The sequence below is a fragment of the Toxotes jaculatrix genome, chromosome 9 (assembly GCF_017976425.1).
Source record: "Toxotes jaculatrix isolate fToxJac2 chromosome 9, fToxJac2.pri, whole genome shotgun sequence".
Taxonomy (NCBI): domain Eukaryota; kingdom Metazoa; phylum Chordata; class Actinopteri; family Toxotidae; genus Toxotes; species Toxotes jaculatrix.
Window position 1 is genome coordinate 6,565,147 of NC_054402.1, and position 21,598 is coordinate 6,586,744.

The 21,598-nt window shown below is 39.0% G+C and overlaps 1 protein-coding gene across 1 annotated transcript in view; it reads left to right on the forward strand.

Moving 5' to 3' along the window:
* The first annotated feature begins 1,973 nt into the window (after positions 1 to 1,973).
* Positions 1,974 to 21,598, forward strand: part of b3glcta (beta 3-glucosyltransferase a) — a 52,413-nt gene continuing 32,788 nt past the window's right edge. The window contains exons 1-3 of the mRNA XM_041046681.1: positions 1,974 to 2,127; positions 10,000 to 10,043; positions 21,067 to 21,106. Of these exons, the coding sequence (XP_040902615.1) occupies positions 2,064 to 2,127; positions 10,000 to 10,043; positions 21,067 to 21,106 (148 nt within the window). The 5' untranslated portion in view covers positions 1,974 to 2,063. The remainder of the gene's footprint in view (positions 2,128 to 9,999; positions 10,044 to 21,066; positions 21,107 to 21,598) is intronic.

Here is a 21,598-nt window from a genome sequence, read left to right on the forward strand (position 1 = left end):
ATATGAGGGCGAGCAATTTAATGTTAACAAACAATAATTACAAGAGTTATCCCAGGGGAGGTTTTACACACCACATTTATTTTTGGATTACACCAAATATTAGCACCTGGCCCTACCCTATAACCTAATTACCCACACAGATTCACAGCAGTGGGAGCTTTGGATGGGGAGCCAGGCAGGCTTTGGTGATATAAGCACCTATAGAGGGAAGCACAGAACTGTAATTATGAGAGTTAGTCAAACAGAATCAGACCGGGTGTTCATTTTCTGCATTTTTTTTTAACCTAAATTGTTGTATATTGCACTGATGTTTATAGCAAATTAGTGTAAGTAAAGTATCCAAACACAAATTCTTGCTTTTGATCATTTTGGGGCAAAAGACAATACACAACAAAGTGATTATGATGTAAACGACAGGCGCACGACTGAACAGTCCTCTTGTTGTCATTTAAAGGCAAAATCATGTCAGCGTTGGACAGAGCTCACACACTTCTCTCTTTTCTTTAGGATCTATAAGCTTTCAACTTGATTCAGAAAAACAATTTCCTTAACTTTTACCCTGACTTGTCATGCTTTAGCAGAAAGTCTTTGCACAACTCCTGTAGCAAGAAAACACAGGTGTAACTGAAAACACTAATGATGCTTCAGTTAAATTTAGATGTCCCAATTAGTCTGCATGCAAAATGCAACTCCTAAAGGCAATTTAACCATTATTAATCTTAATTACTACTGTCTGAGACTTAAAAATGTCCACTCTCTACTTAGATGACATCACATTTCATAGTACAGTGATTCATAGCAACATAAGCTGTTGTTTTGGTATCAAAATATAACACAAGTAGCCTAACATTACCATATTCTCCAGAGAACAGAGCAATACAATTATGCAACTAGTGACTAAGTAACTAAGCTTATTTACAGGCCCAGTACACCTGCACAGATGTTTTCAATTACTGTGGCTAATTAGGCTCCCACTGAAGTCGAAGTTGTGCTGGAAATAAATGATGTAACCAATCTCTATGAACTAATGAGAATGATAAAGGTGTAAATTGTCCCGCTAACAAGCTCTACTTAACTCACAAGAAAGTGAGACAGATGTCACTGAACCAGTCTGTGAACTCCTACACAGCCCTGAGAGCATGTCTAATCCGGCCAAATAAGTGAAGACACCTGTGTGGGTGCACCATGGGTTTGTGGGAGTTTTAATAAAAAACACAAATAACAAAATCAACAAAACAGAGAAAGAAAAAAAAAGTCTTGATAAAATGTTCCCTGTTGTTTCTCCAAGCGAAAGCATAGCAACCAACTGAGCATAGGCCTATGTCTGACTAGAGGACACTGAGGTTAAGTCATTAAAACTCTACCGTGCAGTGGGTCTGAACATCATCATGACTGACCTTCTTCACAACAGACGTTTTAACTTCTTGACACGGCACAAAAAGAACAGGTTTTATTTATAACATTAATGATGTCTAATCCATGTAGTGCTCCAAATCCAGGAACCACTGGGTTGGCTTGGGGGGAGGATTGGCATTCCTGACCATAAGTGCAACAATTACTGAATAATTGTTCTGTTATGTCACTTTGTTTTGATAATTGTTTTGATAAAAACAAAGTCTGCAGCTTGAATTTTAAAATTAAAAACTCAACTAAAACGAAAATAATGCTTTTGCTTTACCCTCTTTGCCATTATTTCCTCCAAAAATGAGCGTATTTCCACGGTTAGTGCACAGAAGCAGGAGTTTCACAACAGTACTTGAAGGCAACAACAGTAAGCCTGTGTGATTTTTTTTTTTTTTTTTTTTTTTTTTTGGTCACCATCTGGTCAGGCAGCCTGTCAGCTGAGCTCAGTGAACTCATCCCGCCAGCAGAGCGCGTCCCTGCGCCTCGTACAGTAAGTGGGGACGTCTTCCGCCAGAGCACAAACCCCACTCCCCGTTTTACCGTGGAACTGTGAAAAGGAAAAGCCCTGTTGTTTTCTTCTTTTTTTTTAAACACTGTCAGGAAGCCCATGCACCGAGAGCTTCTTCCACCGCCTCCACTGCTCGCAGGACTCTCCCAGGATGCTGTCGAACAACCCTCACGTCGGTTACAAAGTGACCGGCTGTTTGATTTTCCTCTCCTTCTGTAAGTCCTCACTTTACTTTCTAATCCTCATGTCAGGAGGCTCAGACCAGACAGCTGTGAGGGACGTAAAGACGCGCTCAACAGGAAAGAGTTTGTCCTGTTTAGAAAGGCGAAGCTTGTGTTTGGAAAGAAGCGACGGTGCAGCGCTGAATTCGGTGTTTCCAGCGGCGGAAAGAGACGAGCCGTGAGTGTATTTCCAGAACTGTTTCAGAAGTGCGGAGCCATGATTCGCCTCAACTTCCTGAGGAGTTGAAAGGCGATTTGCGCAAACCGGCTGCCATGTGGGTTTTTGTAGACCGGTGACTTCAAGTTTACATGAGAGTTAATCACAGGAAAAAGGTTTGAAAGCTCAACACTTTGGAATCACGGCATCTCTCATGAAAATCGTTTCCCACTCGCTTTAAGCAGCGTTAAGTAGCTGCTGCTCTCTGACACATCGACGTTGCACTAGTGGGAGTCAAGCCCGCGGATGAATGCACCTCAGGCTACAGATAGTGTAAGCTTTACCAAGTCACGGCTTTCTCTGTCAATCTAGATCTATACCGGGAGTTTGGCAACAAAGATCACAGATCTACATGTGCACCTTTATCAGAGATTGTAGTGAGAGTGAGCAGAAATAGAAATAGCCTATTATAAATTATGGATAATTTACGTTTTTATTTTCTGCCATGGAGTTGGTTGCTTAATTTGACAAATAGTTAGTGGCTTATGTGTCAAATATTTCAGGTGACTTTAATTTCACAGGAAGAAAAAGGATGTTTTAACCACTAATGGGGCCTTGCATACAATATGTCGCCATTAAGCCCAAAGATCTCTAAATACAGTACATCCATGTAAAATTTTTTGCAAATACAGAACATTTTCAGTGATGTGTCACATCCATTGGGTGGGGTGCAGCACACAATATGTGGCTGCAGCTGTGGAGGGAATTGCAGTGAGTGACCAATATTGCACTGGCCCAGTGTACCATGTGGGTGTCCACCTGAACAGAATGAGATAAATGCTGAGCACAGGAGAGTCTGTCTGCCCTGCTAGGACTGAAAATTGTCAGAATGTAATATAGAAAAGGCCAGAATACACAAAGGTCTGCAGAAATTTTACTGCTGCAAGAAAGTGTAACATTTGCTCCGGTAAATAAAACAGGAAATAATAATTGCTCATGTCATGTAAAAAGTCAGCTTGGTCTTTTTATTCTACAAACTTTCAACATTTTTAAGTTCCCTGGAAATGCAAGAATAGTTGTCACATATCATTTAAGATGACCTGTCACTTTTAAGTGCTGATAGCGGGTCCAAAAATTTAAGCTTGTCTCAAATTAATTTGTTTTCAGGAACTAGATATGGGTGAAATTTTGCCTTTTAGCTTACCTGATGGCGTTACACACTGAAGAAAAACATATACTTAAGAACTACATTTCAAGCTTGTGGATATGTAAAGTACAATCTAAGTAGTATGGAGAGCCGGGGTCACTGCTGCAATCCACTAGTTCTCTGTGCATGAGCAGAAGCTGTATTTGTGTGCTTGGCACTGACTCAAGCACGTTTAGTTGGGCATCAGATACAGACAAGGTTTGCATGTCTGTTCCTCCTGTATGCAATATTCATGCGCCGAACATCAAGGCGCAGCCGAGGTCTGGAGAGTGTCCAGTTTGGTGACATTAGGGTGCCACCTCTGCTGTTTTTCAATGATGTCGTCCATGAGGCTTCAACAGACTGTCATTTTCGATGTGCACTGGAGCGGTTTGCAGCTTAGTGAGAAGCAGTCGGGATGAGGAGCAGCACCTCCAAGTTTGAGGCTACAGTGCTCCACTCCACATGGGCTGCATTTCAATTGTGCCACATGTGGTAGCTCAACAAAATCTGTATTTGAAGGTTTGAAGGATTTGTGGAGGCTGCACAGTTTTGGGTGGAAGCGGTGCTGATCACAAAATGGGTCAGTTTTTTTTAAAGCTGAAATTGATTTAAAAAAAAAAAAGAAGCTTTTATTATATGCAAATGTGGAACAGTACTAAAAATGATGCATTTATTGTTGCAAGTTGTGCATGTTGGTTTGGCAGTACTGGTGCTATCGAAATGTTTTGCTTATATGAAAAATGGGGATTGACGTCGCTCAGTTGGTCAATGTACATTTTCATTGCATGCCATGGAGCACCTTCTCAATGTTCATTTTTAGTTACACCATGTGCTATTTTAACTCCAAGAGTTACTTTCCTCGTTCAGGTGCCTCAATTCAGGTGTCTCAGGGTTTTATTTGGAAGTAACAGCAAAAAGGATTGTGGGGTTGATGCTGGTGGTGAAGTGAGAGCTGAGCCACTGAGGGAAGCTCTCAAACAGCTGTCTTTGTTCTGACCATCAGCTGCGGTTGCACGTTTTGGGTAGAGAGTGAAGGGATGAGATCATGAACATGAGCAGCCACGTTGAGTTTTCTCTGCAGGCTGGACGGCATCAGTGTGGGTGACAGGGTGAGGAGGTCTGGGATTCACAGGGATTTTGGGGTGCAGCTGCTGCTGTGGCTATTTGACAATGAGAGAGGCCAGTTGAAAGTGGTTCAGACATCTGGTAAAGATGCCTTACAAGGAGGCCTCACCCCTTCAGATCCAGGATATGCTGAAGAGATTACTATAGATCTCTAGCTGGTCTACGAGTACTTGGGGGATACATGTGATGAGATGAGAGATGCTGCTGGGGGAAAGGCTCCTCTATAATAAGTTCCCAGAACTCAAAGGGAAATATTTGTTTTGTAGAACGAACAATCCAAAACGCAGACATTTACTTCATTATCATGTACAAGACAAAGACAAATAAAAGCAGCAAATCTTCTCATTAGAGCAACTGGAGCCAGAGAAGTTTTGGCATTTTTGCTTGAAAAATTATTTTCAATTGTTAATCAAGTATGAAAATTTTTGCTAATCAGTTAATCAGCTAATCCTTTCAGCTCTGCTGTTAGCAGGACTGCTTTTTGACAACAAAGGATTTTTATATGATTTGTGCATCAATGTGATCAAGTACTTTAATTTGTCAGGTGTTTAAGTTTCCTGGATCAGCCAAAAACAGACACTGGTTGTTTTATTCATAAACAGTTTCCCAATTGATTGTTGTAAAATTGATATTATAACTATAAAATTACATATAGACTGTCATATAGGATTTTATACATACTGTCATGGTTTTCCTTTCAATGTAAACATTTTTGATAGACAGAGCCAACCTATAAAACTGTAAAAATTATAGGCATATTTAGTCACAGATGGTAACATCTGGAATTTGTTGTTTGCAATGTGGCCAATGTAGTCAGTGTTGTCCAATTGGAGAGGAAGTCATTTTGTATGTATACTTGAAATATTTCATATTATGGTAACTATCACTAAAGGTGTAAATTAATATCTTATGAAAAACACCTTTCAAAACACCTGAGGATGCTGCACACAAAGCATCTTAAGTTAAAAATAGGATGTTAACTGTATTTAAATAAAAAGTTAGTCCCGAGAGAGAGAGCTCCAACTAAAATCTCTAACAAGGTTAGGGGTTGCCAGTATGGGTTCTAGATGGCTGCCGGCAGTGCCGGGATGGGAATAAAAAGTTTAAATTTAATATGACACAATGCCAGATGAAGCCTGTGCTTCCTGCATGCCTAACAGTTTGCAGAGCAGTTTTCAAAAATAAAAATCAGGTGCATTAGTACAACTGTATGTGCAATGCAAACTGAGTGCCATCTGTGCCAGTCACTAGTACTTTTATATAATAGTGTTTGCCGCCTGTGTTCTCGCAAAATGTAATTTTTTTTTTCCATGAAAGAATTATAGAAAGAAACACTGGCATCTTGTAATTAACTGTGCAGATTTTAGCAAACTTTAAAAGGAGAATGATTACACACGATGAAGAGAAGCAAATTCTTGTTCTAAGTAACACAAATTGAGGTCAAGACAGGTCAGCATGAGTTCAAAAATTTTCACTGAGCTCTATAACTCCATTCCTTGAATACACAGAGACAAGAATAAAACTGAGAGGGATCATAACAGAAAGAATTGTAGTTCTTGATAAGTTTTGAGGTCAGTCTTAGTCTGAGCTGTCACATTTTCACAGGCACAACCCCTGTCGCCAGGCAAGATCACCCAAACAGAACAATTCTGCAAAATCCCAGAATAGGTTTGGTGATAATGTGTTTTTTCATCTAATGCCAACATTCTTTCTTGCTGTGGTATCTGTGCATGGTAAAGAGGTGTGGTTATGGTTAAGGAAAGACCATGGATATAGTTAAAATAAAAACCTGAAAAAGTTAATTGAACATTTGTGCCTGGTTGCAATCACCATGTTGACCTCCACATTGTCTCGCTAAATGTAGGGCAAACTGCGTCCTGCATTGGCACTAAACATGGGCATTGGGTATTGGTAAGGAACAATCCAAGATGAACCTAATTCCTAGGTACACTGGGCTCTGCACGCACACATGCTCAGTGCAAACATTGCCAGTTAGTCACCCTCTGTTGTCAGTACCTGGTGAATGCTGTGGTGAATACAGGCTGCAAATCATCAGCAATCATCAAAATTGCATGAATAAAGGAAGATGAAAATTAACGTTCTTTTACATTTGTACACAACTTAATGGCAGATTCAGAGCAAGATGAGAATCCAGTTTGAGCCCACTTTCACCACCTGTGGAATTTCATTTGAGCAGTCACTCACCTTTCATGTCTGGTTTGATTTTCCAACAAGTCTCTTTGGCTTGCTGAATGTTTCACCAGCCACTCTACACCATTTTGTGCCATGCAGGTAGTTTTCTCGTGTGAACTCGAGTGCTGGGAGCTGCTGTCAGTGGTTTTGGATGTGGTTGGTGAGAGCTGGGTCCAGGTTTAAAGGCCTTCAGCTTGGGGATGTTTGTGCACTGGTCTCAGAAGTGGTTTCCGGATGGCAGCCCTTCCATAAATATCAGCATTTTGAAGCTTACGCAATTTTCAGATTTTATTGTCTTGTCCCTGATAAAATATGTTTTTCGGGACTAGTGCAGCTGTAGTTTGGCCTCTTCACTGTTCAGCCTCTTCGGAAGCTTTTAGTTGTGTCATTTTGCTTTTAATATTCCACATGGACGTGGTGATTATCAGAGCTTTTTTAAAGCTCACACTGACTGCTAATTAGAACTCAAGTTAATATAATACATCTACATAGCTGTCTTTTTTAATGTGATTTAGTTGCTTCAGAGTACTTTCATGAGGTGTCTCCATTTCTTTCTGCTCCCTCTGTACTCATTAAATCCTGTATGAAGTGGAAAGTTCAGATGGACACCAACCAACCGTCAGACAAGCAAATCATTGTTTAATTACTATGAATCCATCTAAATCTATACGTTATGGACAAGTAATCCTTTAGAAGGAAGACCAATTGTAAATTTGGGAAGTCTCTACCCACTATACATGTTTTCTTTGTTGTCAGATTCTTTCAAATCTGCTGAGATACACCCACACCAACCCGATTCCCTCCCATTGTTATGAGCACAGTATTTCTGGGCTAATTGCATCGGACATCTGGATTTTATTCCAATGACAATGTAAATTGAGTAGCTTGTTGAAAAGCATTCTGCTAAACCATTCAGAGCTTTCATCATGTAGAGTGATTTCCAGACTTTCTAAAATCAAAGCAAGCAAGTTCCCCTCGGTGCAGCCCAATTGAAAACATGGTTGGAAACAACAGACTTGATTATGCAGGTTGAGGAGGCGATGCGATGGAGGTGCTCCCCTCAGCACTCCTGACATTATGTAGAGAGTTACACCCCCCACCTTCCCTCTCCTTCCCCCTCTCCCTGTGTCTGTGTCTCTCCCTCTCCAGGGTGAGCCATGAAAAGACAGGAGGTTTGAGCAGATGTAGCAGAATGTATTGTGAACTCGAATGTATTCCTGTAGGAAGCTTCGTTTCACGCCAAATGTTGCATTTTTAATACTGACAGAAAAACTGGGATGCCAGATGACAATGTAGTCTCTCTGCTCACTCTACAGAGGTCACGGTTTGCTGGATCACATTTTATGTAGATGAAGATTACATGGCTATTAGGATCCATGGACATTTGATAATAGACCAGATAATAATTTGGTTTAGCTGGTTTTTTTTTTTGTTGTTGTGGTTGCTGATTTAAAAACAGCGAGGCAGTGTAATGCAAATTGTTGTTGTATTTCCCTAATTGTACAATTTAGTGTCTTTAGTTGCTCATTTTATCTCTCTCTTTTTTTTTTTAGGAGCCATATGTTCTTTGAGGTAGACTACACTTATTTGCTGGCGGTGTTTAAAGAGGCAGTCGATAAGAAAGAAACAATAATTGGTTGTAGCTGATTTGAAAAATGTCTGTTCATTCTTAACGTTGGAGATAGTTGACAAAAATGTCTCCACTCAAGGCCCACTTAACAAAACAATGCTGTCATTCATATATTACATGTAATATTTTGTATTGTTTTAAGTTGCTGAAAATTGATTGAAAAAATCCAAAGATCTCAGCTTTAAAATTTGATCGATAAGGTAATCAAACACTAAAACACTGTTGTTTCTCTGTTTTTTATTATTACTATTTTTTTATCATTTCAGAGGACTCTCATTGAGTGTGAAGGATTATCAGGATCTCTTTTGTGTTTCTTCCTCATTACTTTCTCTTATTGGAGGCATATTCTGAGCTGTCCTCATCACAAAAACTCTCTATTAACTGTAAACTGCAGTGAACTGTGCCCTCGTGCAACAACAAACAAATGGAGTTTTTGATGTAAGGAAACATAAAAATTGTATATAAAAATGAGATCTTCTTCCTTTGAAAGTTCTGTAAATAATTCAGTGAAAATCGGTAAAAACCTGAGGTGTAATCACCACCTTTAATGTGAGTATTTCTTATCTTTTTTTTTTTTGCAGCAACATGGGAAAATAATATTTTTTTGGCTCAGCTGGCAAATTCGGCCTGTTTGAAAACTGCCTTGGATCCACTGTTGTTTTCTGGTGTTTTTAGGACTAAAATAATTAGGTTCATTACATTGTTCGTTTGTACTGAACTGGTGGCTTTACTCCAGGCTTTACACTCAGAAGCGTTTTGAAGTTAACTTAGCTCTTTGAATAATTTAAGAAGAGGGTTCTCTTGAAATGGATGAAATTAATATCTGACCAAATTACTGCAGATTGGGTCATAAGAGCAAAGTCACAGAGATTCTATCCATCTTATGAAATATGTACATTTATATTGGACTTTTTTGTGTGTATATTGTAAATTGGTATATTGCTCTATTGCAGGAATTTCAGCTGGCTTGTTCCTAGAAAATATATGTGCTGCTTTTAGGTTTTAATCAACACTCTCAGTTGACCTCTAATGGCTGCTGCAGCACGTCAGGAGAAGAAATTTAACTCTTTCTTGATCCCATCACCTAATTAAAGTCAGATTTAAAGCCAACTGATGTTGGAGTGCAGCGTAGACTGATTTAATTTTAACCAGCATATAAATTCATTCTCAGCGACACTGCTGTTTTGGATGTATTGATTTGAAATCCTGGGAATCTTTTTGTGAAGATTTTCTTGTCCCAGAATCGATGGCTATGTAATTGGATAGAAGCTCTCTGTGCTCTAATTACAAACTCAGATAGATGAATGGTGCACTGCGCTCTCAGAGATCCAACATACACTCAGCACGAAGGAATTAGGCTCTGAGTTATCTTTTGAATATTTTTCATAATTTTTCAAAAATAATATCATGAGTCAGGTTGTTTTTCTTTTAGCTGTGCCTGTGTATGGCAGCTCTTCAGAGAGAGAGGTGGCCCAGTCTGAAGAAAAAATGAGTTTATGGTTCCAGTTAAAAGGATTAATTTCTGTTTGGATCATTATCTAAAATATTATTTTTCTCTTTCCATTTCTACAGTTCACATCAACTTCGCTGCTGGCAGCTCAGGAAAAGACTCACAGGTAAGAAAAAGAGTTGACACGTGATCCTTTATTTCCTGTGTGCAAATGAGCCTGAAGCCTTGTGCTGTTGCTCGTTTCTCGACAATTAGTGTTAATCATTGATTTCCTGTTTCCTCACCTCTATTAAAGCCTTAATTACCTGACCAACCAGAGTAAAGCCACGTTTCTTTTTTTTTTTTTAAAGATAGATTATCAGCCATCAGATCTAGTTAAATTTGCTCTGCCACACAGATCTATTTGCTCTTTTCTGAAGTGCCAGATGATTTTCGTGCTGTTGCTTTTTCTAAGTCTGCAGTTGCTGCTCAATAAATAATTAAAATGTACAGTTGCTCTACTTCTCATTGGTGTGAGAAGATGTTGACAGTAAGCCTCCTGGCAGAGGTGCTTAGCATCACAGAAATGGGAAATTACTGTCTTGCTTTTTACTGATGTCAGCTGCTTCTTTTCCTACAGAGGAAGTTCCGCCCTTTTGCTTTGTTACTTTTTAATTTAACTCACACTGTGGTAAACGATGTTAGGCAGAAATTGTCATCAACTAAACCTGAAATAAAAAACATCCTGAACCAACTGGCTTTCAGTTAGATTGCATTTATGAGACACACACAAAGATACTGGCCTTTGATTTGAACAAAAAAGGGGTTTTAAAGTTTGCATAAAGCTATTATCTTCAAATAATTGTGCTGCATTATCAATGTACCTTCAAGAATGGATACTCAGTCAAAGCACACTCACTCAGTCTCGATTTTTTTTTTTTTTTTCTATAAAAGAACGATTAGGGACAGCTGCCTGTCAGAATGATAAAGCAAAGATTTAAATGGCATCCATTCAGGAGAAGAAACCCATTAAGGGAATGAAAAGAGCAGTGTTTTCGTAACAATGGAAACATAATCGTGACTAAAAGTGAAGTCTAATGTGCTGGAAAAAAAGACACGAGAAACTGGTTAATGAAGTTCCTTTTTCTCTGTACTGTTCTGTACTACATCTATTCTTAGATGTAAATGTCTGAAAAAAGCATCATCGTTCTTGACCCTGACTTCTAGTGCCTTGATGGGGGGTGGGGCTATGATGGTAGCTGGTTAACTTTGCTCGTTCAACATAACATGTTTCCCAGTGCTTTCAAAATCGAGGTTCCCCATTGCATTTGAATTTTCTCCGGTATGATCACATTGTGAGACAGACAGTCGGCAGTTTCACACTTCATCAGGCATTCGTTGTATTCAATTATGTTTGTCGTGCGATTTTTCTTTATAACTAAGCCCAACTGCAATGTGAAAACCAGGTTGTTGTCCCTTTTTTAGATCTCCTGAGCCGAAGAACAGCATTAACAAATTAGAAAGGAATGCAAATTTCTAGGTCATGGAAGTGCTCCAGTTTAGTTATGGAAAGTCATGGAATTACATCAGGGCCATGGCAGGAGACCTGGCATTCATTAACATGCACACTATTTTGCAAGACATGCTTATAAATTTGTGGACTCCAAAGTAAACATACTTGATTTATTATTGCAAAAATAAACCAGTCACTGAGTAATGCAATTAATTACAGCTCTTTCCATAGAGGACGATTGACTTTCTAACAAAGTTAGTAGTGTAGTCTACGTGGGACCTTTTTTGTCAGTGTAGCTTTAAACTGTTCGTGTGAACATAAAAATGCATGGTTGCAATGAATCAAGAATTATAAGCTCATGTGCAGCAGAATACATATCTAAGCTTCCAGATCAAATCTGAAATAATTTTGATTCGTGCCTCCCACAGTCAGTGCAGCCATAACTATGTTGTTTAACACACCAAACATGATTGATATTTTATTCAGAAATAAAGACTCGTTCCAAAGGATATGAAGTTAGTTGTGAGTTAAAGATAGTTTGAGGGCATCACAGTTACAAATGTTTTCATTTAAAGTTAAAGACTGTTTTTGTATTTTTTGTGATTTACAAGAAATCTGTTGCTCTTTAAATTATTTCCACCCAATTTTCCAAAAGCATAGAACTGATTTTTCAGTTCATATTTCATATCTGTCTGTCTGTTACTGATTTTATATGAAAATTAACTCCTAGGAGCAGGGCAGTCTCATCACAATTTTGCAGAACGATACTGAGATTTTTGCAGCTGGGCTGTGACTTTTCTGAAACACTTCAATTAATTTTCCAGTCTTTTCTTTTATTATGAAAATATTGAAGTAATGTTTAACAGGTGCACGCCAATTGGAAAAATGCTATTTACAGAGTCCAGTGAAAAGTAGTGTATCCACTCAGTAAGGTAAGAAAAGCATGTAATGAATCTAAGACATTATAAAGTGCTTTGGAAGTGTTAGAAGCCCAATGTCAATTGCACTGTAAAAGTTCATGCTTTGTATTTAATGGAGTCAGACCACCAGTGTAGACCATTAAACCACCGTTTGATCAGAGCTTGTTTCACACGATTTTTGGGCCAAATGGCCAGCGTAGAAGATCTGCACAGAGGATTCCCCATCTGACTTCAAAGGGCTGGGCTCTTCCCATCATGATTAAAATCTGGCTAAATCTGCAGGGGCTCCTATAATGTGTGATATGGCTAACTCAGAATGCAAAGCAACAACAGACAAGTAACTTTAAACTTGCAACAACACACCTATAAAATTATGCATAAATGCATTTCACCGTATTTCTGCAACCTGTGGCTTATTGCTTATTCCTTTCAAATGGAGGGAAATATTCGGGAAGCTACGTACCCCGCTTTGATCAGTATAGTTTCATATATCATTACTACAAGAGGCTTATGATATGTAAAGCGGAGTGATGGCAGCAGCTGTAAACATCACAGTCTAATTCTCAGTAGTTGTCTTTGAACGCAGTCTGTGGCCTGCATATGGATCACAGCTTTACCCCCCTCCTTTGAAGACAGCCTGCAGCCTCTGATGACTGGCATCACTCTGAACTTAGAATGACTTGGAGAAATTGACGGAGGCGAGCGCAGGTACTGTGATTATCTGCCGCTTCCGGGCTTCATAAACAGCCCAAACAACAAGTGTAGTACAAGTTTGCTAATGTAAGCAGAAGTGCCTTGATCTCATGCACCCAGAGGATTCTGAACAGTGAGGAGATGGATGCATGAGGACTACACAGTGTGAGAAATTATTTACAAATTTCCTACTGAGAGTCCTGCAAAGCCAGTGAATGACTTGAACTTTTTTAATGAGATGCTCTCAGGATACATGAGGACACTTTTAAAAGAAATTGCAGGGACCAAGCAGGTGGCTTTATTCTGAAAGGGTGAGCGTCACCTTCAGGCCATGTTCCTAGATGTGGGAAAAAGCAACAACCAGTCATACGACATAGACATGAGCACAACCCTTGTGAGTCATTACGGTATTTCATGTTTTTCAAGGCTAAATGGTAGCTTCACAAAGTTACATAATCCAAACATTTTCATCTTCTGTCTGTGCAGAAAAAATCGAGGCGTGCTTCACAGACAGAAGCAACACAGTTATTACAATCCCCTAGTATTAAAAAAGACATTAAATTGTGTCTTTTTAAACCCAGATAGGAGACACAAGCACTTCTTATTTGCTACCATCCAGCCACCTAAAGCATTGAATTCCTTTGTCCTTTGAGGGCTGTAGATCTTCATCTGTGTGTAGACTGCTCTCAGTCTTGAGTGCAGTGCAGTTGTTGACATAATGACCAGTCTTGAAGGAAAGGAACTGTTTCCTTCCTTAACAACCCAGTCAATTCAAGTCATCATGTATGATTGAACAATAACATCTCGTCTCTGTTGTTGGTAGGCAGTCATGTTCTCAGGTAAACATCATTTCGCAAAGATTTGTGTTTAAAGCCTAAATGGCTGTCACTACATGCAAAGAGAGCCTTTTCTTATTGTCCAGCATCCCCTCCCCTTGGGCAGTTCAAAGAAAATCAAACTTGAGTGGAGATGTGAGTGTGATGTCTGAATCATTGCTTCAGCTCCTCTGCAGTGACCTTATCTCAGCAGAAGAGACAGATTCTTTTTCTGAGATTACAAACCTGTATGAATGCTGCCAGTGTTCATCTGATGAGCTCAACCGGACAAAGGCTGTGAATACAAACAGTTTGCCAGGCGCGATTATCTGCATCGATTAGCTGAAAGTAGAACTGTGTGAGATGGCCAAATGATGCATATCCCTGATGGCATTGTGTGTTGAGTGTTAGCACCAACTCACAAAACCCCCGTTTCTCAAACTAAACTGGGGCCATGTCTTTGCAGATGTAAGTTGCAATGGCAGCCATTATCCTCTTTCATTTTTGTGATTCTCTGCCATATGGTGTGCCGCAGGCAAAAGCCTCTTGCAATGTCTGAGTCTGGAGTTTGTTTTGAGCACTCAGCTATACTTTTGTGGCTCTTATCCTTGGACTCACCCTGTACTGTTTGACATGATCCTTGCATAGTTGGTTAAAGAGATTAGTGAGTCTGTTGTGGGGACTGGTCTGCGGCATAAATTAAGCACAGTGTTCTGGTTTGTGTCAGAGTTTTCATACCCAAACCACGTTCATGCGACAGAAGTTGCCCCTCTTTTAGGTACGATCTCCTCATTTTGTCTTGGCTGGTCACATCCTTGTCACACTCGCTCTCCTCCATGTTTGTCTGTGTTGCCTTCATGCAACTTTCCTGCCCCCATCCATGCAGTGTGGAAGAACACAATTGACAAAGATACTGCCATAAAGAGTGTGATTAGTTAGTGAAATAGTTTGTCAAAAATAAGGTCAATGTGTTGTTTTTGTTTTTTGTTTTTTATAGTCAGTAGTTCATTATTATAATCCTCATTATTATTATTATTAAAAGGAGGGAAAAAAGGAAGAAGTTCTTTGGGAAACATCATATAAATACTCTTTTTTGTCTCACCATGAGGGGAGTGTCAGTGTTTGTGTTTGATTGACAGCAGCTGGCAGGTTAAGCTTTGGCAGAGGAAAGAGAAAGTTGTAAAAAAAAAAAAAAAAAGGGCTTTAGTTTACAGCTTAAAAGCTGAGGAAAGACAGTGTGCTGTCGCCAGCTGAAGAGTCAGGGCCACACTATCATCTAAACAAACTAGTGATCATTGCAGGTATATTTATAGGCTTTATAATATTTAATGGAGGACAGAAGGACATTTAAAAATACAGTCAGTAGAGTCTTTGAATACCTTCAGAACAATGGTAAGTGTTGTAAAAGACCTTCTGGGTTTTTTTTTTTTTTTCAGTTTTATCTAAAAGTTTTCAAAAATGTTTATTGACACATCTTGCATTATCTTGTTATATTTATAGAATTGTGGAGATGGCACAGAGGTATGAAAAAGTTTGGACACTATGAGCTTTATCAGCTCATGAGCCCTTATCTGACTCATTAGGACTTGTAGGGCAGGTCAAGAACTGTCATTAGGAATTGTCAGCTGATGAGACGTCCACAGCTGATAAACTGTCTGACTCTTCAAACCTTGTGGTAACACTGAACATCCCTGGGCTCCTCTAAGCAACTGACTGAGGATAAGAAAATGAAGCTAATTGATACCTACAAGGGAGGAGAGGCTGTAAAAAGATATCAGAGTGCTTCCAGGTTGAAATCTCCACTGTCTGAAATGACATGAAGAAATGGCATTTAAGTGGAACTGCAGAAGTAAAGACATGGTCTGGACAACCAAGAAATCTTTCAGATAAAGCTGCATGTCTGCTGGGCAGAAAGGCAAAGTAAAACCCCCAGAGCACAGAGGAGCTGCAGGAAAGTTTATCTAACAGTGGTGGTGTACATTTAGCTGTACAGTATTGATGCACAAACAAGGTCTACATGGAAGAGTCAACAGAAGCAAACCTTACCTGTGACCTCATCACATAAATCAACATCTGAAGTCTACAAACAAAAACGTGGTGTGGACAGATAACTTTAAAATTGAGCTCTTTGGCCACAATCACCAAAAGTGTCTGTGTATGGGGGGAAAGAGAAGTATTGGGAAAGGACACCTTCCCAAGCATTAAGCATGAGGTGGAAAGATTATTCTTTGAGATTGTGTGGCTGCCAGTGTGGCAGGAATCATTGCACAGGCAGAGGGAAGAATAGATTCCACTAAATATCAGCAAATTCTGGAAGCAAATCCGCAATGAACCACTTCAAGAAACATAAGCTGAAGATTTTGGAGTGGCCCACACAGTCCTCTGATCTGTAGGTAGATCTTAAACATGCTGTGTGTGCTGCCTAAAAAGATCTAAGCACTTAAAGTAATCTGCAGGAAAAGTGGGATTCAAATTCCTAAATGAAAAATAGAAAGCTGTGATAATCTGCCAAAGAAAGGCTGATTTTTTTTTAATCTCTCCTCGCTGCAAGGGTTGTATTTACTTTACTTCAAAAATCAACAGAATATGGAATTTGTCCCTTTGTAACCATTTCACCTGGCTTGTGCAAACCACATTTACACCAAGCCAGACAGATCCCACAATCCTGTGATATTATCCAGAAAGTCAAGGCATGCGCTTGAATAATGTTTTCACGTGTGACCAATCTCCTTTTGTCAAACTATTATGGCTAAAATCTGGTCAAAAACATCTATCAGCCGTTTCACGCAGAGGACAGGGAGCACACTGTGACCCTAAACAACTTACACAGCAGGGCTTGATAGTAACGTTTGCCCCGTTGCTCCAGGCAACCAGATTTGGACCACTGTCAACAATTTTGTGCGGTCTGGTCGCCTCTGTTGGCAGCAGTTTTTCCTGTGCTTGGAAAAACGACGCTGAATCCCCCTGTGAACAGTATGAGTGAGAATGGGTCTGTTTTACTGTGGGAGAAACTGTAAAATTATCAGTTTTATAGAATAACTCACAGGAGAGTGAGATTCATACTGAAAGAAATGGAACAGAAGAATAAAAGAGGAAGAAAGTTCATCAAAAGCTTAAAAGCCAATAAATTATTGTATTAATTTAAAGAAATATACCAGATCCCTCTTTGCAGCACATACCTCTATCCCTGAAAAACAAGTTTGCTCATCTACGTAAACAAAGCATTTCACAAGGCATAAACAAGGAAAGCTAAGATATATCAAAGGAGGTGCACACAGGTACACAAAGGACAATATGTAGACTAGCATGAGCTAACATTGGTCAGATATACCGTCATATATTCCTAAGGTGATACGGGGAGTTGCATTAGTTGACTGTGAGAAAAAAAAATCTGCATTGATTTTGGTAATTGATGAATTTTTTCAGTCATTTTTCCAAAAAAAAAAAAAAAATTAACTTAACTGCTTTTTTTCTATTGAAGCCAACAAAATGGAGAAAACGGCTAGGAAAAAAACCTGATAAGAATTGTCTGCTGATGTTCATAGGAAATTGACATTTCAAGTCATTAAGTCATTACACTCTAAGAACATGAAAAATGACTTTGGCAACCTGACATGGAGGAGAAACAAAAGGCTTTTTAATTATTAAATTTGTCAATGAAAGCCTCGTTAAAGTGAGGCCAACAATTTGGGCGTTACAGAAAAATCTTTTCAGTAGTTTAGTAAATGTAAACATAGAGTGAAAACATTACTAACAGTGTTCAACCCAAGTCCTTTTTGACAGCCAGCTTCTATAAACATCACACATTTTCCTCTAACATGTCAAAATTCATAAAATCCTGCAACCTTGAATCACTCTTGCCATCAGTGAACAGAAAACTAACGTGACCTGACGGGTCACTCACATCAGTGGAGCGTCTGTACCCTCCGGGACTGAGAGATGTAGCAGGGGGCCATGTATGTATGTGAAGAGCTTCCATTTCAAAGGCAGGGATCAAAGGCTTGTCTTTGCTGTTGTCCTTCATTACATTACAGTCACATTAAGTAGGCTGAGGATTATTTTAGAGGAGTTTACACATGTATGCATCAGCCGAGAAAGCCTTCACTGCGGTGTTGCTGCTGTTCTAAAGTTAAGCTACATGAGGCACAATTTTTCTGTCTGTGTCAGTACTGTGCTGCCACATATCAAAAATGCTCAAGGGATATTGAAACTAACCCCCTCAGATGGACGGTGTAGATTCATAACAGTTCCTTTTTAACACCTATGGGTGTCTGGTTCCTTCTGCAAATGGCTGACAGCCTGCTGTCAGATGGAATAAAGGAAAGCGTTACCTGTGCACAGAAGCATAGAAGGCCAAAAAGAGCCGAGTTCTGTGAGCTGAGAATAATTCATCTCTCAGTAATGGCGAGAATAATGTTAAACCTAATCTGAGTTCATTCTGCCGCAGAATATTAGATCATTTACCAGAGAAAGATTTGTAGCCCCGGTGTCACTCAACTGCAGGGATTTTATGAAGTGCAACCAAGGAGTAGGATTTACAGTGAGGTATTGTGTTAAAGGCCATGAGAGAGTTTTTGATCACATAAATCTGAGGTAAATTCACCTTGTTGCTACCCTGTTTTTACATTTGGATCATAAATTGTGCCTTTAAAAGGGAAAATCCATCTTATAAAACTTGAACAAGTAATAAAGCAACTGTTGGTCATAAATTTATTTATATTATATAGGTCTGTAAATACAAAGGGCAATAAAGGAAATAAGTCCAGGGCATTATTTTTTTTTTCCCTGATGAAGTTTGACATGTTTTTTTTTCATAAATCTATCAGAATGTTTTCAATAAACCAGACCAGACAAAACAATTATGAATTTCTGAACTCATTTTGTTCTTCAGCATTGCTGCGTTGGGTTTAACTTCCATTGATAATAGGCTAAATGAAGATGATGTGAAATCATTTCACAATATTTGAATCTCATCTGCAGCACAGTGGAGGTTAACACTACATCTTTCATGTAAAACATCACTGGTAAATGGAAAGTTTTCTTGAAAAACTAAAATAAATAGCTTGAGCAGATGTTCAGGCCTAAACTAGCATTGTATTAAGAAGCACAAAGGGCTGCATTGTTGGTGTTGTGCTGCTACAGGTGCAGGATGAAATAAGACACTTGAATCAAAACACTGCACAGCAGCTTGTAATTGTAAAACAGAATTTAACAGCTCACCGGGTACAGAGTAATCAGTAACAGTTAAAAATAATTCACAGTACAAAGAATGTTCACTTGCATGTAACTGATTGGCCAAAGCATGATGTCTTGCTGGTTGTTGTTGTGGAGAAGCTTGAGCCAGGCTCAACGTTTTTGCCAGATGACCTTGTGGCTTTTGCCAGAGGCCGTTGTGTTGGGACCTCTCCTGTGCCAAAATAATGGTTTAATTGAAAAGAATGAGGAGGCTGCTTTTTTTCCAATATTACAACAGCCTATTACAAAAAACTCCTTGAATACACAAAACATTACAAATTGAAGTATAACAGTGTACAAGCTTCTCCAGTTTGGCGAGATTTAGAGATTTCTCATTAAAGTCCCATTAAAACCTGTCATAAGACATTAGGACATTCAGGGTCATATAAAATAATGTAGTAGACTTACATGCAAAGATTGTGAACACTCAAACAGTTGCACACACACAATCAATATAAATGGTAACGTTTCACCAATCAGTTAATTTGTCATGCTGGAGGTCTTGATTTATTTTGTTTGGCAGTGACTGTAGTGATTTACTGTTTCCTCTCTGCCTGAGAGTTGTGTTGTATTGGAGGAGGTGGAGTGAAAAACTTTGCACCTGCCACTTTTCAGTCACAACTACCATCCAAACTCCTATTCTCCTTAATTTGTTTTAGCATTAATTGACTCCACCTTTTCAGTGGTTTTCCCTCTGTATTAACCTGTTGTTATATAATGTATATTTCCAAGTTTGAAAGCTTTTTCTGTGAGTAATTATCTGATAACGAATCAGATCCTCCTGGCTTACGAGATGCATTTCTTTCCGTGAGGTGCCTGCTCTTCAGCTAAGGAAATGATTTCAGAGGAGTGGTGTGTGATAAGATGAGACAGAAACCTTGTGGGCATGACTAATGCTACTGAGTCCAATTAAGCTGATGTCTTGTACCCACTGAATTAAATCACCCTGATATGATCTTGTCTGCCTGTGCATATATTTGCCTCCAACTCTGATCACCTGGAAAAATAAGAGAAGACAGAGTGGGGCATATCTTTGCTGTGTATATCTTTATAGTTGGTGATCTTTCTACTATTATTTTTACATTTTGAATATTTGCTTGCTTGATGCTTGTCAAAACACTCGATTCAGGATTTGATGAGTATAATTGGAAAGATAGGAAGTGCAGGAAACACATGCCCTACAAAATAAATGATGTGTAGTCACGACAGTTACAGGAAGCTGCACATGGGCAAAAAAATGGCTAAATTAATAGGTTGTTCCAAATAAGGAAATTGGTAGTCCTCTAAATGTGCTGAGATAGTGGGTTACATATAGGCTGGTTCACACAACAGCCACCAAACTACTATGATTCCCTGTAACCACTGCACCACACCCGCTGAGACTGAATTTATGACTTAGTTAAGCTCTCTGAAGGCTGCAACAGCTTGCCAGTGAAATGATTGTTAGTCTAGAGGAAGTCATAAATCAAAACAGGCCTCGGTTTGTCATTATCTATTAATACTCTGCCGCTCTCGCTCTAGAGCTCGGGAAACAGCCGAAACTTGCACGTTTTTCCCTTCCCCCAAGACTGAAAGATTGCCTCTGAAAGATGGAGGTAAAAGACAGCTCTTCAAAGTTTGCTCAGCTTATGATTGATTTACTCATCCCTCCATGGTCTGCCACATGCGCTGACAGTTCTGGAGGTAGAACAGTGTTCATAGCCTTAATTGAGCTGAATGCTAAGAGCTTAAATGCTGCAGGCACAAAATCCACACAATTAGGAAAGACTAATGACGTGGGGTATTACCCATTATTTCTCCAAATAACCCACAGGGGTTTCCATATTTAGTATCGCTAAGTCTTAATTAGTGATCAGGATGAGGAAATAAGAGTATTTTGCTGAAACTGAGCATCTTCACACAAGCCATTTTTGACACTTTCTACATTTTTTGTTAAGACAGAAAAGTGGATGTATGTAGGTCATTGTTTGAAGACATGTTAGAACAGCTTTTTTTTTTAATGCTGTAATTATTAAAGTCTCTCTCTCTTTTCAGAGTCAAGATGATATGCATGTCATCCACAACAGTCAACTGGGTAAGTCTTGAATTTTTTTTTTTCTAATTAGTTGCAAAAGTAATACAACAAAAAGAAGTGAAAAAAAGAACAAAAAATTGTGTAATGCTTTTGTTTACAGCCTGCCTGCATAAGGTGTTACCAAACACTATTATATATTATATTGTATTCATTTAAATCAAGTATATTGATGCTGCCTTTGAGCGAACCTGTGTTGAAAGCTGCAGTTCAAAGAACAGGCCATGTATTGGACTCTGTCCTTGTGTGTTTGATATTGGGATCAGTCTGTATCAGTGGAATGTAATGTTTGTGATGTGGGATGACATTCAAAAGGATGAACTATTACTGTGTATTTTTAAGTTTTAACAGAACTTTTTTGCTTAAAGGATACATTATCACTTGATATAATCATGAATAGTGCATCTTGAAATGAAAAAAGTTGGGCAGTTTGAAATTTAAATAGCAAAATGCTGTAACATGAAAATGGTAAAAGGGGCTTTTGTCTGATGCTTG